Source organism: Nothoprocta perdicaria, unplaced genomic scaffold (assembly GCF_003342845.1).
Source record: "Nothoprocta perdicaria isolate Ctin4 unplaced genomic scaffold, notPer1 scaffold_173, whole genome shotgun sequence".
NCBI classification, from domain to species: Eukaryota; Metazoa; Chordata; class Aves; order Tinamiformes; family Tinamidae; genus Nothoprocta; species Nothoprocta perdicaria.
Window position 1 is genome coordinate 949,857 of NW_020454905.1, and position 27,620 is coordinate 977,476.

Here is a 27,620-nt window from a genome sequence, read left to right on the forward strand (position 1 = left end):
CATCAGATCTTGAAGAGCCCTTATCGAAGTGTGGATTTTGATTCATCTCACCTGCAGCAATCGGCTATTCAGGATTTGATATGTGACCATTCCCTAGCTCCAGGGTGGTACCGTTTTATGATTTTTGATAAGCCTGCTGAGATGCCAACCAAATGTGTCGAGGTAGTGTTGCACTTTATTTGTTTATGATAAATAATAGTTACTTTTTCTTACGAAATCCTCAGCAAGGTAGGTATAACAAAATTAATTATGGAGATTACATGTAGAGTGCAAGCCATCTTTGTAGATACAAAACTACTAAAAGCATTCACAGTAAAATCTTAAAAGTTATGGCTGAAAAAAATTAAGTTGAATGGGCTAGAACAGAGAATAATAAATTGGTTTCTTTTAGACCACTGAAAAATCACCATTTCTAGTCACTGCTAAAGACAGTTTTTCTCAGTGCTAGCATAGGAGCAATGGTCACAAATAAAACCCACAACTGTATGATGTCAATTAGTCCTTTTCTAAGTACATATAAAAGCAGCTTAGGGACTTTTAGCCACATGATGCCAATAATTGTGGAGCTTTCAGAGTGGTCATGTAAGACAGAGGGGATTAATCCTAAAATGACTTGAACTCACAAAGCTGACTTGAAGATTAGTTTTCTTGTCACTTGTAAATCCCCTAGGACACAAAAATTATTTGGAATATTTAATTTCTTTAATTTGTAATGCTTGATTTTTAGAGCTTCTTCAACAGCTCTGTAATAGCTATATTTTAAGGAGATATTTCTTAGTAATTTCCTATTTGAAAACGTTTTCTTAATTAAAAAAAGAATATTTGACTTTTGTATTTTGTTTCATTAATTAGAAAAAGCATTTAACAGAAACACAGAACAGCTAAAGGATAGCAGGAAAAATTTGTGGAGCTTAAAGCAGCCTCCTCCCCCTGTTTTAATCTCTAAAGCAGTATAAGGCACTGAAGTACACAGGTAAATTCTATCTTTAACTTGCAGGCAGGTCATGGCTTAGGGGGTGCAGTCCCTGAGGCAAGGAAAGGGCATGGGAAGCTCAACCTGGAGCTTGGGGGAACTTCGAGCTTTCTGCTCAGGTCCTGGTGCTTTCTGGACCAGCAAGTAATGGGGCATTTTACCACCCGACCTCCTTGAGAAGGCTGAGGTGCTGCACAGGCAACTTGCTCTGTGGTAGCTACAGGGTTGCACAGCTCTTCAAGTCCTGTTATTCAGGCTGTTATGCTCCAAAAATCAATAGAGTACAGTGTATTTCCTAAAGGACTTTCAATGAGGTTTAATGCAGATCAACTACTTTTTTTCTGCCATCACGGAGTGGATATTCTCTATGCAAAGAACCAGTAAGGTCAACTAGGGAATAATGTGACTTTTTCACCAGATATTTTCCAGAACACAGTTTAGACTAATGACCTATCCAGATCATCCAGGAGAGTTTTAAAAATCTGTTGTGAGTGCTAAACATTTATTAACTTTCCTTGATAAAGCTGGTCCACCATCCCAATGGAGAAGACTCTAGACAACGTAGCTGGAAAGATGGAGCAGCCTAATTCAGCATTAACTATTTTTTGATATTTTCCTTGGGTGCTTCAGGTGAACCACTGTGGTACCCAGGCTCCTGTGTGGCTGTCCCTGCGGGAGGCAGAATCCCTGCCTCGGCCTGGTGAGATGAAGCAGTTAACAGCGTGTGCCACGTGGCAGTTCTTCTTCAGCACTTCCAGGGACTGCTGCCTTTTCCGAATCCCTGTCAGYGTGAGAAACTGTGGAGATTTCTTTGTTTACCTGCTGCAACCCACCCAAGGCTGCATGGGCTATTGCGCTGAAGGTGAGAAAATGGGAGCTCTAACTTGGGGAGCTGTCCATGTTCATTAATGGTTGTTTTCAGATATTCTTGCATACAAATSTTCCTTAAAAGAAGTCTATTGCATTCCCAATAGGTACTCTCTGATTGCTCATTTTTAAAGTTATTCAGAACTAGTTAAAAGCAATAAAATCATAAAATATACAAAAAAATTAAACACTTTTAAGTTACATTTTTAAGACATTTTGTTGAACATAAACATTTCAAGATAGCTGTATGTATCGAAAGCTTCTGTAAATGCAACTTATAATATTGATGCTGACAGTCTCTGTGAATATTCATTAGTGAGATATAAAGAATCTTAGACACCTTGGAAAGGTGATTTTTCGAAATAGTTCTGCACTGWACTTGATTGTCTTGGGTTGCAGTGAGTATTCACTCAGATGTGGATTTCAGGAAGACAAAACTCCTAATGAAGATAATATTTTTAATTCCTTTTTACTCACTAGGAAAAGTGTCTAGGTTTCTCCTGGGCAGACCTCTATTAAAAGATGTAGAGATGGTAAGATGCTCTGTATCCATTCTCTTAAATAGCTATCACAGCTAMCTTGTGATTTCCAATTTAAGGTTTTGTACTGATTCCTATTACAATTATATCAGAATCAGATTACAAGATTTTTTTTTTTTGGTACTTTTTAATAATTTGCACTTTTATTATCGCTTTGTGATATTTAGAATATTTTTAATGTGGAATAGTATTTTAGGAGCCTTGGTATGTAATTAATCGGTATACCTATGAATATATCACTTGAAAATATTATACAGTTGGTGAATATGCAAAACCACAGATTTGTGATCTCAGAGAAGTAGCAATTCAAAGTGTCTGTAGCATTGTTTTCTTCTGTGTTTTCCCCTCCCCTCTGTGCCCACCCCCCCCCACCTCCCCCCCAGAATTTGCATGGATTTTCATCCAAGACTAAATGACTTCAACATTTAGTCATATCTTGTCTTGAATAAAAATGTGCATGTTATCTTCAATATTGCTTGAATTTCTGCAGGATGAGCAGTTTAGAAATACTACCTGATCTGTAGTTTCTGAACATAATGCTCAGAATGAATGTTAAAATGTAATTTTAATAATACTGATTTATTGATTACAGTAAATTTGCAGATTGATTTTATATTTCACTCTGAAAGAATCAACTCTTATCCTTTCCCATGTAAATGGAGAAGATACTCTTCTTTCACATAAATTCCTTTGCACTTTGCTCTCTCCTCTCTGGTAAGATGATTCACTGCATTTTATTCCCTCATTATTTTTCCCCCCTCTTCAGCACCTTCCTGTGGGCTAAAACACAATCACACATTGATATAGAGATTTTTCTCATGTTAATAATTAATAGAAGGAAAATACACTTTTTCATTGTTTCTCTTAACAATTAATTAAACAATTCTCAATTGTTCTCTTAACAATTAAATAAAAATTGCATATATAGTAGAAGTAAATATTATTAGTTTATTAAGTGATAGACTACATGTCAATGTTGYTTCATCCAGAAATATTTTTACATGGACTAAGAAGCACAAACTAYACTTTTGTTCCACTAGGTAGGCTGGCTCCTTCATCACCCACATCTGTGTCACCACCATCACCAGCTACCCCTGAAGTTACAGCAGAGTTGATCAAAGGCAGCATATACCTGAGATGCACCTTTGGCTTTCCTTTTGCAAACAGCTCCGTTGGATTTATTGTGGCTTGGTCCAGACTTTCTCCTGAGGGCGTCAAAGAGGAATTGAAACGTGAGACAGCAGTTCATACATTCTCACTTTTAGAACTAGATGGCATAAACCTCAAACTTGGAGACCGAGTATGTTAAAAATATTTCCCTTTGTATCTTTGTAAATATGCTCTTTTTTCTCCATAGGAATTTTACCTGTTGACATATGAGTTAATAATCCTGYGTAGATATTAGCAGTTGTTAGACGCGGGGTTCCTTAAGCTTTTTTGACAGAAATGTTGCCCCCGGGTATTATTTGCAGCAACGGTGCCCATGCAAGTATGGAAATATCACAGAACCTATCAGTAGTTACCACCACCATTAAAGTTTTAAGACGCAGTCTCAGTACAGTGTAGTGTGCCTCCATTCGATAAATGTTTGTTCAAGTTACATTATCTTCACCTGTGATTTTGTTTGGTACTGTAAATTAAGAAGATTAGGATGCAATTATACTTAAGCGAGAGCTCATAAAAGCTAGGTATTTTAAGGCACTGTATYGAGTAAATAACTGTCCATAGTGAACTACTGATTGACCATGTTGGTCAGAGGTTTAAGTTCTCTTGAATAATATTTAAATGGTTTAACCTCTGCCATTAAAACAACAAGAGTAATTCCATTAACTTAATTAGTAGCAGACTTAAGATCTAGGATCATGTGATAACTCTGAGAAGCTTATGCACCGGAAAACCCACAGGCTTTCTACCTGTATATTACCAACATGCAGCAGGTTAATATTTCCTGCCCCCTCCCTCCAAGTAATTTTATTTGTGTTATCCTGTTTTCTACTGTTTTTCTAAGTTGTTTTATCTTGATAATGCACTGAGGATCAGGTCAAAGGCAGGCTGCTTGGATGAATTGCAGACAACAGTAGTACCTACTAGTCCTCAAAAATACTTAGGAGCATTTGTGAGTGGTTGTGACAATGTTAGCTCAGCGTCAGAAAGAAGGAATGGAGATTGAAGTCATGAACTACGTTCTGCTGATATAAATTCTTGATAAAAATCTCCAATATGACAAGTCTCATCAAAGTATCTYAGAAAGGATATAGCCAAAGAAATAGAAAAAAAAAAAAGAATGGCTAGTTGCATGTGACTGGCTCAGTGTGAGGGGAGAATACAGTAAACTTGCTCAGCTTAAAGAAGAGATCATCCAAGACCATAGTACCAGGTAAAGGTATAGTAAAAAGAGGAGGAGTAGGGCTGGTTGTTTTGTATAATCTAAGAACTAAAAGGTACCCAAAAGCAATAAAAGGCAACAAACATTATACACTTTTGTGTGTTTTTAAATTAAAGAATAGAAGACAATTCCTGAATATGTTAGGGCCCAGAAGTGGTTCAGAAGAGACTAGGAAGATCCATGGAAACATGGGTGCTCGCAAGACACATTGATCTATATCCAGCCTTGTTCAAGAAGGTTCTGAAGCACTGACAGAGTATCCCAAGTATGCAAAAAGTTCTATTTCTTGATCCGTTTCTGTATTTTCCTTAGGCAAGGCCATAGGCAATTGCTAACTTCTGGTGAAGACTGGGCTTGATGAATCTCTTAGGCTCATCTATTGTATCTGGGTTTTGTATTCACATAAGGACACCAAAAGTAGAATCTATTGTGTTGTTTCTGTCCCGCAGGTTTACTGTAGCAGTTCTACTTTTCTCTTGGAGAAACCAGATATACAAAGCTCTCCTGTTGAGAGTGAGGAGTTTTTTGCTGGCATAAAGGTAATTTGAAAAGAAAGCAATGTCTTTATTATAGCAGGAATCTTTCTGATATTACTGCAGCTAATGTGTGACATTAATGCATTTTTTTCCTGTGGGCACATTAAAATATCAGTAAACAGTATTTGAGCATTTTTTGTAATTATTCTGTGCTTCACAGTGATAAGATTTGGCAGGATGATGAATGGAAGTAGGTTGAGATCAGTCAAAACACCTGCAGAAAGCAGGTGGGTCCCTGACTAGAAGGCACTCGAGATGCATGTATGCTCTATGCATTCAGAGTACACTTGGCTGTGGTGAGCTTAGATTTGCCAAATGTTGATGGCATCAGAAGTATTTCTGTGTTTCCCCCATCCCCAAGGTGCAGGAGGATGGTCATCAGCTCACACAAATTGTAACAGCCCAGTGAAAGCCCTGGCCTCCAGAAGCTGGTCTAGACCTATCTAAAGTAGAGGGCCATGGCTCAGACTCAGGCCCTCAGTAGATTTAACAGTATCTACCTTTTTGCCATGATTTTGGTCCATGAAACACTTGGGTGTGGATCAGAGGATTGCTTGGCCAGGTAGTGTTCCCAGCTCACTGTGGGGATGAGGGAAGGCTGCAGCCAACCTGTTTTGAGGTTAGACAGTGGGATTGGGGAAAGTTTAATCGTGTAGGCATAGACTTGGCCTGCTATTTGATCAGAGAACAGGTTCAAACTCATTTTAGTTCCTACTGTGCATGTAGCTCAGCTGCCCATCCTCATAAGCCTCATCAGTGGGCTGTGCACCAAGGCACTGTGCTTCATTCCTGGTGTGTTCACTCTTGCAGGTTAGTAAGCAGTATCCCCCAGGTCACTCCCCCCAGTTTCTATTTTAAGTATGATTTCTCCYGTGCTAGGTATATCCAGAAGTTTATAGTATATCAGAGGATGGAAAGGAATACAGACTGGCAATAGAAAGTAGAATTCCTATTCCTTGTCCTGAATTTGGACAACTTGAAAATGATTGTAAAATCTCACTGACATTAAATACTGTTGACCAAGGTAAGTATTATCCTGTATTTTATTACATTTTATACTTTTAGTATGTTTCTGTAAATATTCTCTTCAGTCTTCTTCTTTGGAAATGCCGGCACATTATGAAATATGTAATAAAATTAGCACAAAATATTCACAAACTGAGCATACATCCAACATTACTCAACAATATGTACATACTTTCAGTACCTGAAATTAGTAGCTGTTTTTGGCAGCTATGGATTAGCAGAGCCATTTTTTGTTAATTTTTGTTAACACAGAAAAAAATCTTTCCCATTTGCAAATAATATAATATTTATATTGACAGAATTACCAAATTGTGACTTGTTTAGAAGAAAACTCACAAATTATTTGTTTTTATTAAAACAGGTAAAGAASAGTTAGGTTTAAACTTGGCCCTTTCTTCTTGTCATGTGGATCTTCTCCAGAAACCCTGCAATAATGGAATTTGTAGTCAAGCTGTAAATTATTTCACTGCTGTAACAGACTTTATGCAGGATGGAGACAGGATTACCAGGATTGTGGTGGAACCTATATCCAGTGATAATTTCCTGTGGAATGGCTATGCTCCAGAAAGCATTCAGGTTGGAAATCCTCTAACTCTATAAAACCAACTGACCAAAAACGTGGATGATGTAAATGAAGTTCCAATTTCATGTGTGTCATACTGAGCCACASCAAAATTCCTGGAGTGTTTAATATCATTTGATTTTTTTTTTCATTCACATCCTGCACTTCTATTTGAATTAAGTTAAAAAAAAATGTAACATACTGATTGTAAAGTAAACTAGTATGTCAAGATAAGTAGTTTGCTTGAGTATGCTTATTCTTAACCTGGCTTGACTTATTCCATCTTTCTTTGTTTTAAAGATCACCRTTAAGGATCTACCTACTGCTTACTGCTACTCATTTACTGACCCTCATATAATTACATTTGATGGAAGGTAATAGCTAGATTACTGCTCTTCATATTAAGTGATTTCATATCGTGCTATCTAGCCTAATGATACAGTTTAACTATACTTTTCCATAGCTGCCTTCTGGATTTTATACTCTTTCCTGGACAGTAAGGGTAAATATTCTTTGATTAGCAAAAGCTACTCATGCCACTGATGATGACTGCAATATTTGTGTTTCCAAATGCGGGTTTTGGGTTGTGCCAAAGGACTAAAAATAAATGGAGTATTTTTCTCTTTCAGGGAGTGTGCAAGGGAGGTACARTGGCCGTAGAGTCTATGGGAGACAAAAGATAGAAATGTGTTTTATGTATGACAACTGGTGAAATGATTGAATATGTAAAGCAATTTTAATTCAAAAGAGTATCCAATCTACAGCATATTTTCTCTCACCTTAGGAGTAAGAAGCAAATCAAGTCACTAGAAAATAGCTGTTGTCTGCATGACTTTGTGCAGAGCTTGGCCATGGATTTAAATGTTACTTATTCATTGCAGTCCCATGTACATTACCAAAATTTCTTTCCAAAAAGAAGACATTTCTTCAAGTGACAGGGCAAGGGAAAGAGGATGCATTGCCCCCAAATAAAGGTGTGAAGCCCACAAACTGGATCTTCTTGTGAGCCTGATAAAGGAAGAGAAAAGGGAGATTTTAATGGCTGCTCTGATGGCACTGCAACTGCTAGTCGTGACATTCACAGTGATTATATTCCTTTTGCTCCGTCAGTGGGAATTACAGGGATGGCTCCATAGGACCATTGCTGTATTACCACCAAGCCTCCATATGAAACGCTGTGATTAACTGTGGTGTATTCCTGCTGAGAGGGGAAGATATCTTTAAGGTTAAACACTGTTGCTACTTCATTTTACAAGTTGGGCAGAGGGAGCTGTCTGTGCTGCAAGGCAGGTAGCCCTGTGCAGTGCCAGGAGGGCGGTCACCTGCAGTGTTTCTGCTGGGCAGGATCCAGGGGGCTGCTGAATCACTGTCCTGCTATTAACTATCAAATGCTATTTAGAGCTAAGAGGTGGTTAAACTTAACAGTTTAACCTTCGGGAGTGTTTGCTCCAATCTCATCTGTAGTAAAACAGACCTTTCCTAATGGGTGTGACTTTCTACATCGTTTTGTGAAGGGTTCTCATGCAAGCATCAGCACACCTGCCCCACACAGGCACACAGTTGAGCCCCATGCACCCACTGTACACATGCCCTGCTGGAGAAGCAGAGAGAGGGAGAAATACCTTCGGCCTTCATGTCACAGCATCTGTGAGCACAACTGGCTAATGGCAAAAATGGCAATGGCTCTGTGGTTATGTCTCCCTTCAGAAACATTATCTATGTCTATTCCACTCAATCTTTTTTTTTTTTTTTTTGCTTCTTTCTCTGGTGAAGCTCAATTTTAAATTTTTGACTCATAACTGCGTATAAGAAGATATAATGTTGATTATCCAGGAGGAGCGGAAGTATGTGGGCTAGCTTCTATGCTTTTCTTTGCTGTTTGACTTTCCTGATGCACACACTTAATTGATAGAATCAGAGCTCACAAATATTTGAAATCTGGATTAAACTAAAGTTGCTGGCACGTAACAATGCAGCTATTGCATAACCAAAGCAATATTATATGCTTTTCTCTTGATTTCAGACTCTACGACAATTTTGAAACAGGAACTTTTGTTCTCTCTAAGAGCACATCTCGAGACTTTGAGGTCCATGTTCGGCAGTGGGACTGTGGAAGTCTTCACTCTGCAGCCTCCTGTAACTGTGGCTTTGTCGCCAAAGAAGGAAGGGATGTCATTGCGTTTGACATGTGCAGTGGTCAGCTGCACGAGTCACAGCCACACTTGTCTGTAATAAGCAGAGACACAACWGGAAACAATGTCAGGATCATTGAGTCCTACCTCGGAAGAAAAGTAACAGTAAGTGGTAAATATTACCTCAGCAAGTAATATTTATCTCTTCAGTTATTTTTGTCAGTTCACATCAATTATAGAACTAAACATGCTTTATTTCTGCTAATTAAGCAATACAGTAAAGCCTATTTTACAGTTACAGTCCTTTGGCCAATGTTTTACACATAGGTGAGGGAGGTTCTGCTTGAAAACCACACTGTGGTTTCTGTGCACAAACACCTTTCTGGAACTGTATGGGCAATCTCAGCATACAATCTTTGCATGTTTTTTGTGGTTTTGAGAATTAATATGTGTTTATTTGGCAGTATTAATTTTCCAAAGTGGGGTCTCTGCAATGTGTGCACAAAGTTTTGATCATGCTCATGTCATATATCCTGTGATACATTACCTGAGKGTGCAGATAACATGACAAATGATATACCTAGAATTAGAGATGTCAGTGGCTTCTCTAGAGAATGTGACCCTCAAATATAATATTCACATTTGTTTTTATAAATTGATGTCACTTTTCATTCATGACTAACATTCCTCTAAGCCTCCAGTGAACCTGAAATGAAGCAGAATGTAAGATAAAACACTCAGCTTCTCTCTAGTCACTCTGTTGTTGGTCTGGAAGGCAAGCCATAAAATCAATATGACTTTAGCTATGGTTTAGCTGTTGGTCTAAGAATGCTTTAAATATTTAGCTTTTATCTGAAGTGGTTCATTTGAAGACTTCAGATATTAAATATCAAGACATCCTTAGGCAACAGAGAGATGAAATTCCTCCCTGTTCTAGGTAAGGGTACAGAAAAACAGAAATATTAAGTGACTTGCTCAGATCTGTGCAGCAGGTCAATAACAGAAACAGCATTTATACTTAGAAGTCATAAAACCTTGTGTCCTCATTTCAGCTATCTCATGGATTCCCATGAATGGTTATTGCTTATTTGTCTGGTGCATGTGCAAGAGTCTCTTTCTTCTTTGGCACCACACTCCAATGAAATTTGTGTTTTATGCAAGGAAAATATGTAGCTGCCTTGTGTTCTTTAATTCCTCAAAAGAGTAAATTAGAAAGGGTTAATTCCAATCATAATTTTAGAATAACATTTCTGCTTGATGAATAAAAATACTGATGGGCATTGCAAAACTTATTATTAACATAATGAATTGGAATACCAAGGCATATTCAAGTGTGTAATCTGCGATTCTATCTGCAGAGAGAATTTTCCTCTTGAAACTTTCTTTAAAGTTGTCTAAAATCATGAATGTTTGAGATTGTTTTAAACAATCCTGAAAATGTAGGGTCAGCTTTGTGGATAGAAAATGACTCCATATATATTCACACAGAGGGAATCATATAGCTCACAAAAGGATAGTTGAGAAAGGTGTCATCAAAGATTCCAGTCGAAATGACCAAAATTTTCCCTTGCCCTGTGCAAAAAATGACAAGTGGCTTCTTTTTGTTTGTTCAGCGGCTCTGTGATTCGTTGTGATTTTTGAGGTCATTGACCATTCACAGAGTATCTGCTAATGAGGAATAAAGTATATTGACCTACACTGCACTGCCCAGCTGCTGGTCATATTAGCTGGGGTGCACATACTAATTGAGATGTACAGGACTTTTCCAAAAGGCTATACAAGACAAGAAATAACTTTTTGTTTCTGATCCGGATTAGTTAGAGTCAGAGTTTAGTGGATTGTTTCTATACACCTGGCCTCAGTCAATTGTTCCTTGCCAACAACCCCCTAATTTTATTACAAGTGTTTCTCATGATGATATCACCCATCTCTTTTTAGGTTTGGTTTTCTTCTGGAGCTTTCGTTCGTGCTGATGTGAGTGAATGGGGAATGAGCATAACGCTTAGGGCACCCAGCTCAGATTACAAAAATACAGTGGGACTCTGTGGCACCTTTGATGGAATTGCAGAGAATGACTATCACACTGCAAGTGGGATGGAAATCCCAAACAGTTCTAATGTTCCTTTTTCTTTTATTAACGAATGGAGGTAACAAAATGCTTCTGTTTCAGTCAAATGTCATCWTTTTTGATTCAGCCTTTCCTTTGCACTTATAACAACCTGTTTAATTATGAAAAATCTTAGTAACTTTTGAAGTTGATGTTAAAATGCCTTTGTTGCTTTCCGTGACTAATTTCTGTAAACTGAAATTGAAGTGCCAAATTAGTATTTAAGTAGTAATTACGACATAAGTTTGAATAAATTTTGAACAAAATACCGAGATATGCAGAAGAGTCACTCAGTGGCTTTGTTATAAGTTGCTCTTGTGGTTTTGTAATTTAGCTGGGGTCCTTAATTTTAGCTGAATGCTGTAGATTTTGTCATCTCTGCTCTAGAAGTGTGAAACAACAAAAAGCCACCGCATTCTCACTAAAACAAAGAAAATAGATAATGCTTTTGAGATGCAGCTTTTTTTTTTTCCTTTTTTTTTTCCTCCCTCCCCTAGAATTTCACCAGGAGAAAGCTTGTTTGATCAGACGCCTGCTTCTTTAACATCATCTACAAAAAGAGCCTTCTGTGACTGCACACTTAAAGATGCTGGACTGCATCAATCACAGAATAAACCAGAGTCAGTTTCTAAATTTCATCTCTCTTGCAGAGAAAGTGGAAATGGTAGATTTCCTTCTTTGATACCAGGGCTGGATGTCACCACTGAGTATCTCAGTCCTATCGATCTTGTCAGAAGCTTAAAGAAACGGTCGCCTGCACATGAAAYGGATGCTTCTTCTCCTCTCCATAAATATGATCGCTCTGATAAACAAGCCAAACTTCACAAAATACTGCTGGTAAACACAAGTTCAGTAGAAAATTCTATGATAGAAAGAGAAGGTACTTCAAGCTCAGGAATTCAAAGAAATCCCCACAATTATAGGACTCATCTTCTCAAAGGCAAATCTGGTACAARCAGAGGGAAGCGGCAAAGTTATTATGGATATCATCCAGTGTTTCCATTCCAAAGTCTTAGCCAAGCAGACCTGGAAGGCTATAGCTATTTTTTTCCAGAGGACCATGCTGCTGGTCAGCACCAAAAGTTTCTTCCTTCCTGGCCCACCCCTTCAGGCCTGACTGAGTCTAATGCTTGGGGACTGTGCCAAGAGGCCCTAGTGAATTCCAGTATAGGGAGATCTTGTGGTGGCCTTCTTGGCAAGCGAGTGGAAGATGCAGTAGATATGTGTGTTAAAGATTTGCTGCTGAAAGATGACCTCAGCTGGGCAGAAGCCTTCTTACCTCTTCTGGAGAATGAATGTGAGAAGAGAGTTTTAGAAGAAATAAATTACAACCAACAGGAATTTCCAAGGTGGGTCGAGGACCTGCTTGCTGCATTAAGATGTCCCAGTCTCTGCAGCGGTAATGGAGGATGTATGGAATGGGGTTGTGCATGTTTTCAAGGCTATAGCTCTTATGACTGCAGCGTTCTGTCTGGTAAGTGAACAAAACAATGAGATTTACTTAAATAGCATTTTTGATGTTTGTGCCCCATAAGTTTATTTTACTGCCTTTCTTTCCTGCTTTGGTACGCTGACAGAAGCTTCCTASAGTGGGGCTGTTTGTTATCCAGCAACTGAGTTCCAATTTAAAATTGTTTCCTATTCAGCCTTCTTGTTTCCCTAGGGCAAAACATAGGCTAAGTTTATAGCATGTCATATTTCTTAAATGTACCACTCAGTACAGTCCCAAGAGGGTACTGTGCTTTCACATTCCTCCCTATCTTCTGCAGGGAAAACCTGCCACTTCTATCCATTCCTTGTTGTTTATGGTCTGAATGGTGCTGTTTATTAACTGCAAATGGAATACTTTTCATTTTGGTGATATTACATATCTGTAAGCAAACTGTTAAACATGGTGGAAATACAGTTGATGGTGAAGGAAAAAGAGCTATAGCAAATATTGAAATATTGCTGGGCAAGTTTTTACAGTAAACAGAAAATGCAGGTAAGCAGACACACTGGGAAAGTATGAGAAAAAGTATTTGGAAAGTCCTTTCAAAACCTTTCAAACAAAATATTTTTGTGTTTATTTTGAAAGGGCATTTTTATTTTAGTGACTTATTTAAAAGCAGGGGCAGAGGCAAAGTGATAATAAACCTTTTAAATTTATAGTGAAATTGTCTTACAAGCATTGCAATAGAATAAAGTTTTCAAATGGTGAAGCAAAAAACTGCATAATATTGTTTTTACAGTTATTTTTAGTTGAATATAGAAATAAACTTTTTTTAACTATAAATGCATATAAATCAGTTAACATAGAACTTTCACTGCTTGATTTCTGCTTCAAAGACCAGGTTCCAGAAATTACCGAGCTGGAGCATGCCGGGCTGTGCGATATTCGGCAGTACGACTGCACATCAGTGAGAGCTTTTGGACATGGCTTCAGGGAGTCATCAAGCCTGAAATGTGAAATTAGCAAATTACAGGTATATGTGTAGTAACATTAAATTTAAGCTCCTCAGAGAGTGAGGAGAACAATGTCTGATTAGCCTCATTTATATGGGCACAGCCCAGTGCTTTAGCAGAAACTGAAAGCAGAGGCATTCCSTGTTTTGCAGCAGCCACTCAAGACTGTGAGATTGCCATTTGCTCTCTGGTAAGAGGAATAAACAACATAATGGGAATGCTCAGGAGCCGAGGGGGAGGCAGCAGCATACAGCAACTCTCCATCATGAAAGGTCAAGGGCATCCCTGATAGTGGCAAAAACTACATTGTTTGCCTTTTATTTAAGTGCTTATAGAGGGGAAGTGAAAAGCCACTTCTTCRAAAAGGGGCAGCAAGGTTAAAGACATTTCTAGATTTCTGTCCCAATATAATGCTTGAAATGACCTTTTTATGAATATCATAAATCTGTTACAACAGAAGGGCATTTTTGATGTGTTGTCAGTATCTCTGGGGTATTTCTCTGGTTTCCCTGGGTATTTAATAGTATTCATCAGGAGATTAAAACTACTGTACTGCAAGCTAATACAGTTTTAAGAGGAACCAGTATAGACAGTGTTGTTATCCAAACCTGGAATTTGCCCAAGACATCTAAGTAATTTAAAGTTTTAGTCTGACATATCCTGCAGGTTTGAAGTTTTTCTTCATCTTGGACATGAAAATTAAAAAAAAAAAAAAAAAAAGCTTCATAGTAAAATGTGGTTTCATTGATGTGATGATAGGGGTGAAGTGAGGCTGGCAAAAGGGGGATATGTTTTATGGGACACTTTTGTTCCTGTAGCAGAAGAGTTTTGCTTAGCGAGTGCCAGCAGAGGCTGMGATGATTTTGACAGATTAAGCAGTGCGAGCTATAGATTTTCCATGAGCACAACATGTATCTACTCATCTGGCGGTGGCTTGAAATGAGAAAGGCTTTGCACTAGAGTGTAAATTTACACTCCTTTAGGTAAAAAGAGTTTTAGACCAAACTCACAGTGAGACAATTATTGGGAGCTCACTTATCACAGTTTGAAATGTCTCACTCTTAACTCAGGGCAAGATTTTCTGATATAATGCTCTCCRTGGTGGTATACTTGGCTCTCAATTACAAAAACTTTCTATTAAACCACTTCTATTGATGAAGTTTCTCACTGTATTTCTCACTGACAAGATCCAGGCTGGAAAATGAAAGCCACTGCTTTTATCTGAAATTCAGGAGGAAGTTGATGAAAGGATCTTTTTTTTCACTCACCCCAGGCTGGACTATTAGTAGCTTTATGAAAATGTCTATGGAGTTGCAGTAGTATAGAACTCCACATAATTTAAGATAAACTTGACAGGTCAATATTTCATAGAAGAGTTATTTTGGCAGACTTCAGAGTTAGTACAAAGTACAAAGTGAATTTCTCATTTTTCATCTTTACCCTTGTGAAAGGCTAAAATAGATCCATTGTCCAGGGGCTGGCCTACTATGMTGGGGAGGATAAGGTTTCATGGATGATGCTAAAAGAGGTAATTTGGGAGAAATCTGTAGTGAAGGACCTCACAGCAGCAGAACTAGTAAATCTATCTTGATAGAGGTTTGGGTAAGACATGGCCAAGGAGCCTATAATTACATGGATACAGAATTGACTTTGATTTTGTATAGGATGAGATTAGATTTAATCCAGAAAAGAAAAAACTTCTGGCAAGATAAACCCTGCTGTTAGAAAACACATGGCTTTAGGATGCATCATATCAGAACTGGGCTTRCATAAAGGTGTCTTGATTTTTTCCTGTAACTGAAACAAGTAATGAGAGACAACTCAATAAAACCTGGTCAAGSTCAAAGTGACTTCTGATCTGACTGTTCTCGAAATCTGCAGTCTGCCTGGATTATTATTTTCATCTAACTTCATTTTCAATAGACTTAAATTCTACTTTCTACTTCCTATATGAAGAACTCAGGTTGCTATTAAGACTTCAGTCATATTATCATCCCTGCTTTTTTGTCTTGAATTCTGAAGATAATCTTTAGATGTCTTGCCTTCCCTACAATTTAGGAGAGAAGTCTACGGGGACAGTGGTGTAATTTATTGGCTTGTACAAGAGTTTAGTGGTTAACAGCCACCTAATTGCTAGATTAGGTAGGCATTGATTGCTGTGCAAATAATAGTAAATTAATATTTCACATAACACTTCAATCCAGAGGCATTAGATGCATTCAAGCACAGTGCAACTCATATTTTATGGGAGATAAAAATATTTTCATATTGCTCTGTAAAACAGACTCTGTCTTAATTTTTAGCATAATGATAGTCACTGGCTTCTTGGAGAACCTCTGATTATGCCGGCTGTCTTCCAAAGTGCAGGGGTTGCCGACTGTCCACTGCCAAGTGATGGCCAACAGTCCCATGTCATGGATCTTGTTGATGATAAACCTCATGCCAGGTGGCAAATAAAGGTACTGTCAGAAATTTCGAGTATTCACTTAAAGATATACCTGTTTAGAGGAAAATTTATTATATCGATATTATCTTTTTTTTTTCCTTTCAGTGGTACTAAGTGTTTCAGTGGTTCAACTTGTATAATGTAGGGTCTCGGGTTCATCACCTGAATGTTAGCATTGAGTGCTGTTTGAGATGGCTCTTCTGCAAGGGTCATGATAGAGATGAAACCTACAGAGACACATGTCCTTCAAGAATAGAAATTAATGGTCAGTTAATGGCTACACCAGAGCATTTGGAATGCTCTCTACACATTTGTGGGGAAATTGAGTTGAATATAGCATACGTGCATGAATCTAAGTGGGGTAGACGACTGAGATCTCGGAGATTGACTCCAAGTCAGYGGAGCCCAGAACGGTATTGAGTTTACCTTAAAATAGACTTCTAGGTCTAGTCAGTCAGATATCTGTCTAGACTTATTGGCAGTATTGACTAGATTTCTGCTAGCTATTTTAAGAGTTTAAACAGCCAAATGTAGATGTTTGAGTTGAATCCCATGCTAGCAGTCTGTTTTGGTGATATGGTGATGCCTATGTGAGCTAATCCATTTCTAATCTACATTTTGCAGATTTCTAACGATGGATTTATTTATAGCAACGCTAAAACAGTGATATTATATGATGGAGCCTGTCAAACATGTGAACCACAGGAATCAGGTTTATGTACATTAAAGGTATATGTTTCCTTACTGTCTGTTWAGTATGCAGGTGGAAAATATCTATAAAAATCAGCAGACTACATCTCCATATGCCAACCCAACTCTTGTTTCTACAAGGGTTTTCCATGCACAAAAAAGATAAGCACAAATGTTAAAGCTGGGCTGAGGTAATTTCAGAAAGAAATTAACCTTCATACAACTACAAAATAAAAATGAACTATTTTTTAGTGGTTTGTTTTTAAAAACAAAGTGTAAGATGAATTAGATTTTATTTGGCACTTTACAGTTGCATGCAGATTTATTGTTTGACAGCAGAAAAAATAATGAATCACATAATTGTTATTTCTCTATAGGAGAAAACATGCAACATAGATGGACTCTGTTATGGTGAAGGTGATACAAATCCAAGCAGCCCTTGTTTACTCTGCAGACCTGACATATCTAAGTTAACTTGGTCAGTTGTTGAAGGTAAGATCTAAGTGGTTCCTTTTTTAATTGCAATAACTTGAAAATCTASTAAGTTTTCAACATGTACGGATGCAGTGAAGTTTTAACTTTGTAGTTAGTTTGTAAGTTGGTGTTGCTTTTCATCTTGTACTTTGAAAGTCCTTTTTTTTCCCTCAAATCAGGCATGTAAAAGTCAGGATTCCCCCCACCCCTCCCACTATGGTACCCTCAAGAGGAACTACCATGAAAAGGATTAACCATCATTTAATTAGCAGTTTGTACTCTTCTCATTTTTGGCAGAACTATGCCCATAAATGTTTGTCTTAAGCTTTTAGGAATGAAAGATATTTCCTGGTGATAAAATAGATGTTCTTAGGCAGGTTGTTCCATTATTTGAATAGATAAATATATTGGATAGGCTAGATACAAATAATTTCATCACAGAATAATAGGAAAATTCAGATTGGAAGGTATCTCAAGAAGCTGTGTAATTCAACCTCCTACTCAAAACAAGGTGGGCTGTGGGGTGAGATATAAGCTGCCACTCTCTTATGCATTGCCCTCATGAGGGGAAAAAACAGTGGATTTAGCTAACTGTGGATCCAAAATTGCAGGGCATTAAGCATAACAAAAATGTGATTTAAAAATTTTATCTTCTCCAGAGATACCTGAAGTACAATGGCAGCATTGTAGCTGCACATGAGTTAACATGCTGGCACGGGTGGCTTTCTGTATTCATCCTGTGCATTGATAGCTGCCTTAAGAGCCTTGCATAAATAAAATAAAATTTTATTATTATTAATAAAAGCAACAGCTGCTAGACCTACTAGTAGTGTTTTATGTTTTTGTTTTGCTGCAAGGATTCTTTGACACCAGACAAGAGAGAAATGCAAGAAACTGTATTATATATCAGGTCATATTTTTTAATAGTTAATATTCAGTTATGATTTGCATTGGTAACACAGATACATGGCCTAAACCAATCTTCCAAGGCAGGACACAAGGAGCAGTGTGAGTGAGTAAGTTGTCATGTGGTTGAATTCTTCCAAGAAACACCAAGTGTGTTATCTCCACCACCATGCTCACTTATGCCAAGACAATCACTGAAACCCAGGCCCCGGTATTACTAAACAATGTTTCTTCCTTTAAAAATTTGACAATCATATCTGGCTTTTATGTATCTACTTTCATCTAAAGGCTACAACTCTGCTTAGCTAAAGTACAGTTTAAATTCAGTAAATTGTGGGTGCTTTCTGTAAACAGATGCAATGCACCTTAACAAGCTCTTAACAAGCTTGGCATAAATAATTTCTTTTTAATTTTGTTACAGCTACAATGAAAATGTTTAGTGTTTTTGCTGTGCCATTCAAATAACATATAATTTGAAAGGAAATAGCTAYATATGACTTGCTTGGTACAAAGACATATTACTTCTTGATTTCTGTAAGTGTATTGCAACTCCTGCTTAAAAGGGAAAATGTTTTCTTTGTTACAGACAACCAACCTCCACTACTTCAAACTTTTCAGGGTACACTACAGACTTTCTATGGAGAAAACTTTGTATATCAATTTTTGGCCTTGGATCCAGAGGGCTCTGCTATTCTTTTTACACTGGAATCTGGTCCTGAGGGTGCCAGTCTTTCCCCATCGGGTCTCCTTTTATGGAAAGTGATGTTAAACAATTCCCATAAATTAACATTTTCTTTGACAGACGACTGCAATGCAGAGACAAAAGTAGAAATAGAGGTAATGAATATTATGGTCAAATGACAAAGGAGTAAGGGTTTTTTTTTGTTTAAATATTTATTTACAAAATTCATGGCTAGTTCGTTTGAAAAAAATAAACAAACAAACAAAAAATAGTCTTTTCTGTTGGGCTTGTCTTCTAGGTCAGTGTAAAATCGTGTGATTGCCTAAATAATGGCTCTTGTGTGACCAATGTTAATTTTCCCCCTGGAAGTGGAAGATACCTTTGTGCATGTGCAGCTGGCTTTGAGGGTGATCTCTGCCAAGTGAATACTGATGAATGTCAACCTAACCAGTGTGGTGCTGGCAGATGTGTCGATGCCATAAACAGCTATTACTGTGAATGTCCACCAGAACTTCAAGGTGATTTAYTACTTTATACATGTAGCAGCAAAAAACCAGTTTCTAATTTTACCTTCCACTGTTTTTTTTTWWAATTTATTGACTGCAAATAGCTTATGAAGATGAAATACTGTGTTTTTCTGATAAAGTTGCATATGACAACATTATAAAATATTGTAAAAATCCATATTTCAATTCAGGTAAAAATTGCCAAGATGATGTAGATGAATGTGAATCCAGACCCTGCTTCCCTGGAGTATCTTGCTTTAATACTTTTGGTTCTTACCATTGTGGTCCTTGCCCAGCTAATCTGCGAGGAGATGGGAAGTCCTGTTATGGTATGATTAAAGCATTCTGAAAAAATATATTTTTTGTAAGAATGTTACTGTGTTATTCTAATTCAGACCTCAATTTTTTTGAAGAGAGTAGAATTTCTGATTCACATTCTGATAAGTATGTAAATAGCAAATAAAGGTTCTAGTTACGCTTATGTTGCTTTAATTTTTCAATTTAGTTCGGTAGAACTTGTTGTTTGTATTGTATTCCTATTTTAAAAAAATGACACCAAAATGTCAATATCTACAAATCCCTTAGTTTAGTCATGGTACAGTGTGATTTACGACATTCTTCCAGTTGCCTTTTGTTTTTGTGACTAACCACTGATAAAAAATAGGTAACATGGGGATAGGGACATCTGTTACATGAGATAAGCAAAAGTTTATGGCATTATCTTGAATGCCATTTTAATGCTTTAACTCAAATAAAGGTGAAGGATATGGCCAATGCAAGCTCTTAATTCCAAAACCCCATAAATATTACTGCTGGCATTTCCAAATCTGTGCCTGCTGGGGCTTCATTCACAGGGAATTCTCCTTGAACATCTTTTCTCATTTATCTCTGAATTGTTAGTATGGGAGGAGGAAAACTCTGTCAACTGCCAGCACTGGATAATTCTTCATCAGCTGCAAGAAGGTTTGCTCCTCAGCAATGGGAGGCATAGCACTTTGTAAGGAGATACAGGAAAGTTTAACCTTTTGTAACCTTACTAAATACCTGCTCCTAGACTTGTTATTGGCACCTGGGCACAGCGTTGCACCACAGCAGTATCTTCAGTGTAAACTCTCTTTCAGTTTACCTGCTTGGTAGCAATATGGTGCCAGCTAGAGCTGGTCATTTGCTCTAGCAGGACAGCTATTCATAGACCTCATGCAGGGAAGGCCCCTGGCTGGCTATCTGGTGGGTATGGTGCCTCCTCCTTGCCTCCCTGCCGTGAAGAAGCAGTGGTGGGGATGGGAAGGGATGGGAAGTTGTTAAGTTGTTCTAACTCTGCCAGCTTGGGAGCCAGTTCTACTATATATATAATTCCTCATGTAGCACATGGAAGAAGAGGCCTCTTGAGGCACAGATGGGTGTGTCAAGTGCATGGATGGGTCATGGGGTTTTGTTTGTTTGTTTGTTTGKTTTTTWCTCCTTCTTCTTATCAGAACACATTCCCCACACTCACAGAAGAAATTCATGTAATATTTTTGTATTTTTCTCCCTTTCTAAGATGTATCTTTTCAACGATGGTTATCTGACAAGGGTTTAAGTGTCTCAAGCTGTGCTCCTTATTCTGCAGATGTTGCCCAGAGACTTATTCCTACAGAAGTGGCCAGTAGCAGAGCTCCACCAGCCTCCACAAAAGCAACAGTCSCTGTCTGGAAGGCATTTAATTCTCAGATTGCTTTGGTGCAACCTGCTGCTCGTGGAAACGTTGGGGGCGCACTCGGCAGCAGTCACCTCGCTAACATGGAGGAGGTCTCCTCAGTAAGCCCTGTGGTGGCGGCGGTGGCAGGGAACCGAACTGTGTCACCTGAGGAGAAGACAAGGACACAAGCTGAGATCCACAGCTATTCTGAGACTAACAGGAGGGCTTCTGTCAGCAATAGAATCACAATAAGCAGAGGGCCACCTTTGCCCAGCAAAGTGCTCAGAGGAGGGAGTGCTCGCAGAGTCCAGCAGCTGTTAGCCAAGCATAAAGCAAGCCCTTTGCCAACTGTTCTGGTCAAAGTCACTGTCCCACCAAAACCAGTACGGGTAACAKCAGGTGAAATAGTGATGCCTAAAGCAGGAACCTGTTTCCATATGCCCTGCTTTCCTGGAGTACCTTGTGAACCAAGTCAGGATGGACGTGTCAAATGTGGCCCTTGTCCTTATGGCTATTATGGAGATGGTATTACTTGCAGAGGTATTACAAATAACTGTTACAAATGCTTTACAGAGAAGAATCTTATGGTATCTTTATAGCTGGAAAGTTATGATGTGGCTGTGTGATGACTGAGATGTATATTGAATTTCCTCATTTTCATTATTAACATTGGTATAACTTTCAGTTGCGTGGATGCACTTAAAAGTAAATTTCTGATGTGCCTCAGCTTCCCTGCTTGAGGGCGGGGACTGAGGCATGTGATGTGTGTATTATGTTAGGCAAGACACTGTTGTGAAATGGCAGTGACACTTTCCTTATTCCTGTCATTGTTTTCTTCATTGCCTTTCAGCAATATGTAGGCAAATATGTGGTAAAAATATGGAGTGTGTGGCCCCCAGTATTTGCAAATGCAAGCCTGGTTACTCTGGTTATAGCTGTCAGACTGGTGAGTATGGCATTTTGATTTTGACCATGATAACTCGTATTAATGTGTTCATCATTTGAACATCACTGTTGATTTTCTGCAGCCCTATGCAAACCTTACTGTAAAAACCATGGGAAGTGCATTAAGCCAAATGTCTGTGAATGTCTAGCGGGATACAGTGGCTCCACCTGTGAGGAAGGTAAATAGGGTTTTGATAGGGTTTGTTCTTGTGGGAGTGGGTTTTTTTTTTTTTTTTTGGTTCTACAGGTACCCTATATACAACTTTTCTGAGAGTTCGTTTTGACATATAATCTTAAATAGGATTATTTTGCGAATGAGGGCATTTCCTATGCTTTTGTCACTTTTTATTCACTGGACACTATTTTACATTTGTCCTTCTCTTTTCCTTTTAATACCTTTCAGCAAAATGAATTACAGTGAATTACCTTTTGCTGTCATGTGCATGCATATGAACCATGACTGGAATCCAGTCCATCCAGCTTCAGTGCCTTGACTTGGGCATTGCTGTTCCCAAACTGKCACATCTTGCTTGTGATCCCTTGAGGATGAGGATAATGTTAYGAGAGGACTTCTTCTGTCTCAAACAGCTCTTTGAACTCTTTATAATTCAGTGAAAAAGACTGTCCACATAATATAAACACGTTCTCTCCATCAACTGTATAGACAACACAAGTTGCCCCATACGGTGAACCAACTTACTTCACTGTAAGTGCAAGAAACAGCAGAGATATCAGGTCTTTTTAAAGTTTCTGATGRAGCGTGATGCTAGTATCAACCTCAGCATTATAGTTATGGCAGCAATATTCCCTTACAAAAAGAGATCTGGATTCTTGGCCCATATGATCTGAGAGGGACAGGTCATCCTCGCCAGTGTCCTCAGCACTATGCACGAGGCTATTTCTAGGCAACAGGATATTCCTGGTAAGAGCACTTACCAGACCTTGTGCTGAAGAAGCTATGCTCTTTTTCCAAGGGGAGAGGTAAGGCAGGAGCAAGTCCCAGCCTATTCCAGTAAGGGGCTGMCACTTGGCAGAGCCTGGGTTCCAGACCCCGCTGCCAGGACTGTCCTTGCAGGATCAGCTGCTCTGCTATGATCTGCTCTAAATTGTGTGATCATCTTAACTGTAATTCTGACCAACATCTGAGCTTTTCCAGTATTTTAGGTGGCCTTAGAGTTTATGTTTCCTTAAAACCGCATTGTAATAAAGGTCCCAATGAGAGATAAGCATATATTTCCCCACCATGTTTCTGATACTGTGTATATGAAGACTAGTCTGGGAAATTTCTGCAGTAAGTAGGGCCAAGTGGGCTTGGGTGCCTGTAAGCTGAAAACCTCTGAAGATTGAAATCCCTCATCAGGAAAGCAGGGAAGAGGAGATCCCTGCTTTGAGAACGGCTCAAGTTTCCACTCTTTGGGGTGACCACCACAGTGAGAGTGTGTGTGGYTGCTGGAACTGCTCTTACTGTTCGTGAGAGAAGCCATTACATACACCTCTTTATTTCCAGTTCTTTGCTTGCATGGTCTTTTTAAAACACTCTCCTTTTGCTAAAGCATCAGCAATCTGTGCCTCTTTCAGAGACAATTTCTTGACAACATCATGCTCTATCTACAGCATATTGTAAACCACCCTGTCAAAATGGAGGCACGTGCCTGGCCAGAAATCGCTGCACCTGCCCGTACGGTTTTGTGGGACCAAGATGTGATACAAGTAAGCAGAAAAGAAAAATAAGAATATAGAATGTCTCTCCTAATCTTCAGATGTAATAAAGCAAAYGATGGCATTTGTCTAATACTCACAAATGAGAAGATGTCCATCTCTCTCTGCAGGCCCAAGAAACAGGGTTAACAAACATTAATCAGATCACATTTCCTCCTGACTTTGAAAATATAGTATACTATAAAAATGCAAGTAGTTGATTATTTATCTTTCAGCAATATGGAGGTATTGTTGAGTATGAGAGTTTACCTTCAGGATAAACACATACATTTAATATGTCATTTTGGGCTCTTTAATTCTGTCATATTGAAATGCATGTTTGCAGTGGTACATTCAGAAGTGATCTCAGTAAACAGCAGGTAAATAGCAGACATAAAGGAAAAATGAATTCAAAATCACGTCTATGAGATCTTTTTCTTGGCCTGGCATGAAAAACAGAAAACTTGTTGTGATCATAACTGAAAAATTGGAGTAGTCTAACATAAATGCTCTTTTTTATGTCTTATTCTAGATGTTGCATTTTAGCAATTTTAGATTTTGAGTAGATTTCATATTGGTAACTCTTTATTATTCTAAGAGGCCAAATGTAAGCATATGGTTTATATCATTAATTCAGATGAATGCATTAATTCAGATTAATGCAATGCAATAATCTGAATTAATGCAATTCAATTAATGCAAAGCAATTAATGCATGTCATTGCATTTAACCCTAAATTGAAAAGGTTAATTCTGAATTCTTAGTTACTCTTATTTTTATTTCAATTGTGATACAAAAAAAAAAAATCTGTTCTTCCTTGGGCAGAACTAAAGATGGAGTCCATCAAATCCATCACGTAATATGAATGTTCCTTTTTTTTTCTTTTCCTTTTTTCTTTTTTTTTTTACTCTTGAACTTAAGCTTTTGCTTTTCTTAGCATATAGTTGAAATTGTCTAGATTCCTAACACCAAGTAAAGCCAAGGATAAAATATGAATCAAAACATGTGCTGTTAGATAGAAAGGGCCTTTCTATACTTCTACAGTCTKTTCCTGTAGCTAGCTTGTTACAACTTTGAGACTGGATTAAGCTCTCCAACAATTCCTCTTCAGCTAGTGATATTGTATGTAATTTCCAGTGTTCGCATCTGGGAAAGATTGGGAATGTGGAATAAATCATACAATTTTAACAAATTAATATTTCTTTTTTTTYCCCCTGACTTCTTGAATGGTAGTGGTTTGCAGCAGGCACTGTGAGAACGGAGGTGAATGCCTGACTCCAGACGTGTGCCGGTGCCGAGCAGGGTGGTTCGGGCCTACGTGCAGTACAGGTAAAGCGGGACAGTTGGCACTGGAGACCCTTGCAGGCCCACGTTGCTGGAGGTTAAAATGTGGAACTGTATGGCTTGGACATGAGCTGCTTGCTGCCGTGGGCCGCCACGAGCTCTTTAATCTCCACGTTAATTCTGCTGCAAGTACTGAGCCCAGAACTGGATAAAAGATAAAGGTGTCAAGTGAATAGTGTCACCTGAAGCTGTCTTAGATGCTTAGTTCCTGTCCTTGCAAGAGAAGCAGATTTTTCATGGATTTGATTTGATTGTCATGGCTTCCCGTTCTTTTCCTCCCACCACTCCTGCAGCGCTATGTGACCCTGTGTGCCTCAATGGAGGTTCCTGTACTAAGCCAGATGTTTGCCTCTGTCCACATGGATTCTTTGGTGCCCAGTGTCAGAATGGTAATATTTTATTTCTCTCTCTCAGCTGCTGTTATGTGGACATAACTGTCTGTGGGAAGACATTATTAGCTTAAGACACAAAATTCAATGTTTAAAAAATTCCCAACCAAACCACATGTGTAAGAGGAAATGCAAAACAAGGGTAACATTTCCCTTTGTTTTCTTTGTTTTCTTCCTTTGTGTTCCTGGTTCGGTAAATGTCCAAGGAGAAAATATACTGGAAATTTGCTTTTTTTTTTTTTTTTTTTTTTTTTCCTTCTGTCTTCCACTCACTCTTGAGCGGCATTCAACCATATTTGCACATTGGTGAGGCTTGTCTGCTCTCCTAGACAGGAATTAGTGGTTAGGTTACTAGTGTCAGTGTGCAGCTACCAATGCAGACACATTCCCATTTGGTTCTATATTTACAACTGATATAGACACCAGTCCACATTAATACAGTTTTTACCAGACAGATGTTCCTGTGCTGACTGTCTCTATAGCAGAACTCTAGTACTCATTGCCCAGAGGTGTGTGGCAAAGGGGAAGCAAATTGCAGGCTACAGGGTGGTTCTCACATTCATTCTATTTCAGCTGTCTGCAGCCCGCCCTGTAAGAACGGTGGTCATTGCATGAGGAACAATGTTTGTACTTGTCCCGCTGGGCACACAGGCAGAAGATGTGAAAAAAGTAAGTGAATATTAATACCCTTCCAGGATGTAGAAGTTCACCACTACATTTTATGTAAATAATGAAATTTCTTTAACAGCAAATGCATTTTGATTTAAGGTGTGTGCGAACCAAGGTGCATGAATGGAGGACGGTGTGTAGGGCCAAATGTTTGCTCTTGTCCTTCAGGATGGAGAGGGAAAAGGTGTAACACACGTAAGTATGTTTTAGTTAAAAGGAGAATTGTACCTTAAAATAATGTTTTATATAGTATATGTGTATATATATATATTAGGTAAAAGCCATGTAAAAACTTAAAAGTTATGAGGTCAGAAAGCCCTCAAAATCTAGAGGCCATTTAGTAACGTAAATAATAAGTAAAAGTAATCACTTGAGATATAACCAAACTTTGTGATGCTCTCTGTGCAGCCATCTGTCTTCAGGAATGTAGGAACGGTGGGGAATGTATTGGACCAAATACGTGTCATTGCACTCCACAGTGGGAAGGAATCTGGTGTCAAACACGTAAGATTGAGGAGACTTTTATAATAAACTTGTTGCTGCAACACAATTACAGATGTAAAGCAATCAAGGATGCAAAACACTTTTCTTGTGTGCCCCACTCCCTTATGTCCTTGGCCTCCCCTGATTTATGTCCTCAGCACGTACCTCTAGAAAATCTGCATCTTGGGGGGCTGGGAAGGAGCAGTGGTGGATAAACATAAGAACCTTGTGGGCTGCACATCACATTAAATTTCCCCTTATATTGAGGACATTGAAAATATCTACCAAGCTTTCGGTTCCCAGGGTRCATGTTTAGAGCTCATACCACAATCAGCCACTTTTCTTTACCACGTTTCTGTGAATGCAGCCACATCTCTCTCTGTCTCCYTAGCTGTGTGCAATCAGAAGTGTCTGTTTGGAGGCCAGTGTGTGTTGCCTAACGTATGCTCTTGTCGTCCTGGTTACACTGGAGTACTCTGCGCGAAGAAGATTCAGGTAATTGTAGTGTCAAGGCACAGACAGACAGGCACTTTGCTAGTCATTGTCTATTCCACCTTTGTTCCAAGAAACAGTACCAAGTATATCAAACATTTATGTCCAATTTTGTCTAGTCTGCTATGCCTAAAAGTTAGTCCAGTCATTGCTCAGCTCTATGACTTAACAAAAACGTTTCTGTTACCTAAGTTCAATTGTTTCTTTTGTTGCATAACCACCTTTACATGGCAACCATTATGCTCTTTTCCAGAGTCTGTTCTGATTCTTTGGGGCAAACTACCCCTTTGCTGACTCTCAGCTTGCATCAGGTCACACTCTGCTCTTACTCAGTTCATCTCTGTTTTGTACCATGTTTCATATTTCCAGGAGTGACACTGGAAATAACCGGGCTTTTTCCCCTTACTAGTGAATGATGACCATTTCTCTGATTTGTCAGAGAAATTATTTCAGTTAAGTATTTAGTTACAACTAATTTTCCTTTATGAAATCTGAAGTGGGTGGTATTCTATTCTAGTCTGCATCATCAATTGCATTGAAATTCATTAAAATCACTTCTTAAACTTTATAGTAAAAATGGGCAGAGACAACAAAGTCTTTACATTTCTTTATTTTCCTTCCAAGGTACAAAGACATCATGGTTGA

At 38.5% G+C, this 27,620-nt stretch overlaps 1 protein-coding gene across 1 annotated transcript; it reads left to right on the plus strand.

Moving 5' to 3' along the window:
* Window positions 1–27,620, plus strand: VWDE (von Willebrand factor D and EGF domains). The gene is made up of 28 exons (XM_026036253.1): window positions 1–162; window positions 1,604–1,835; window positions 3,342–3,679; window positions 5,215–5,304; window positions 6,181–6,325; window positions 6,689–6,903; window positions 7,190–7,263; window positions 8,913–9,186; window positions 10,960–11,168; window positions 11,626–12,602; window positions 13,457–13,593; window positions 15,877–16,032; window positions 16,644–16,748; window positions 17,087–17,201; window positions 18,676–18,926; window positions 19,070–19,289; window positions 19,469–19,606; window positions 20,887–21,495; window positions 21,806–21,901; window positions 21,984–22,079; window positions 23,515–23,610; window positions 24,832–24,927; window positions 25,236–25,331; window positions 25,905–26,000; window positions 26,100–26,195; window positions 26,409–26,504; window positions 26,875–26,978; window positions 27,600–27,620. Exons 1-28 carry the CDS (start codon window positions 118–120, stop codon window positions 27,618–27,620), a joined length of 5,223 nt encoding a protein of 1,740 aa, XP_025892038.1. The 5' UTR covers window positions 1–117.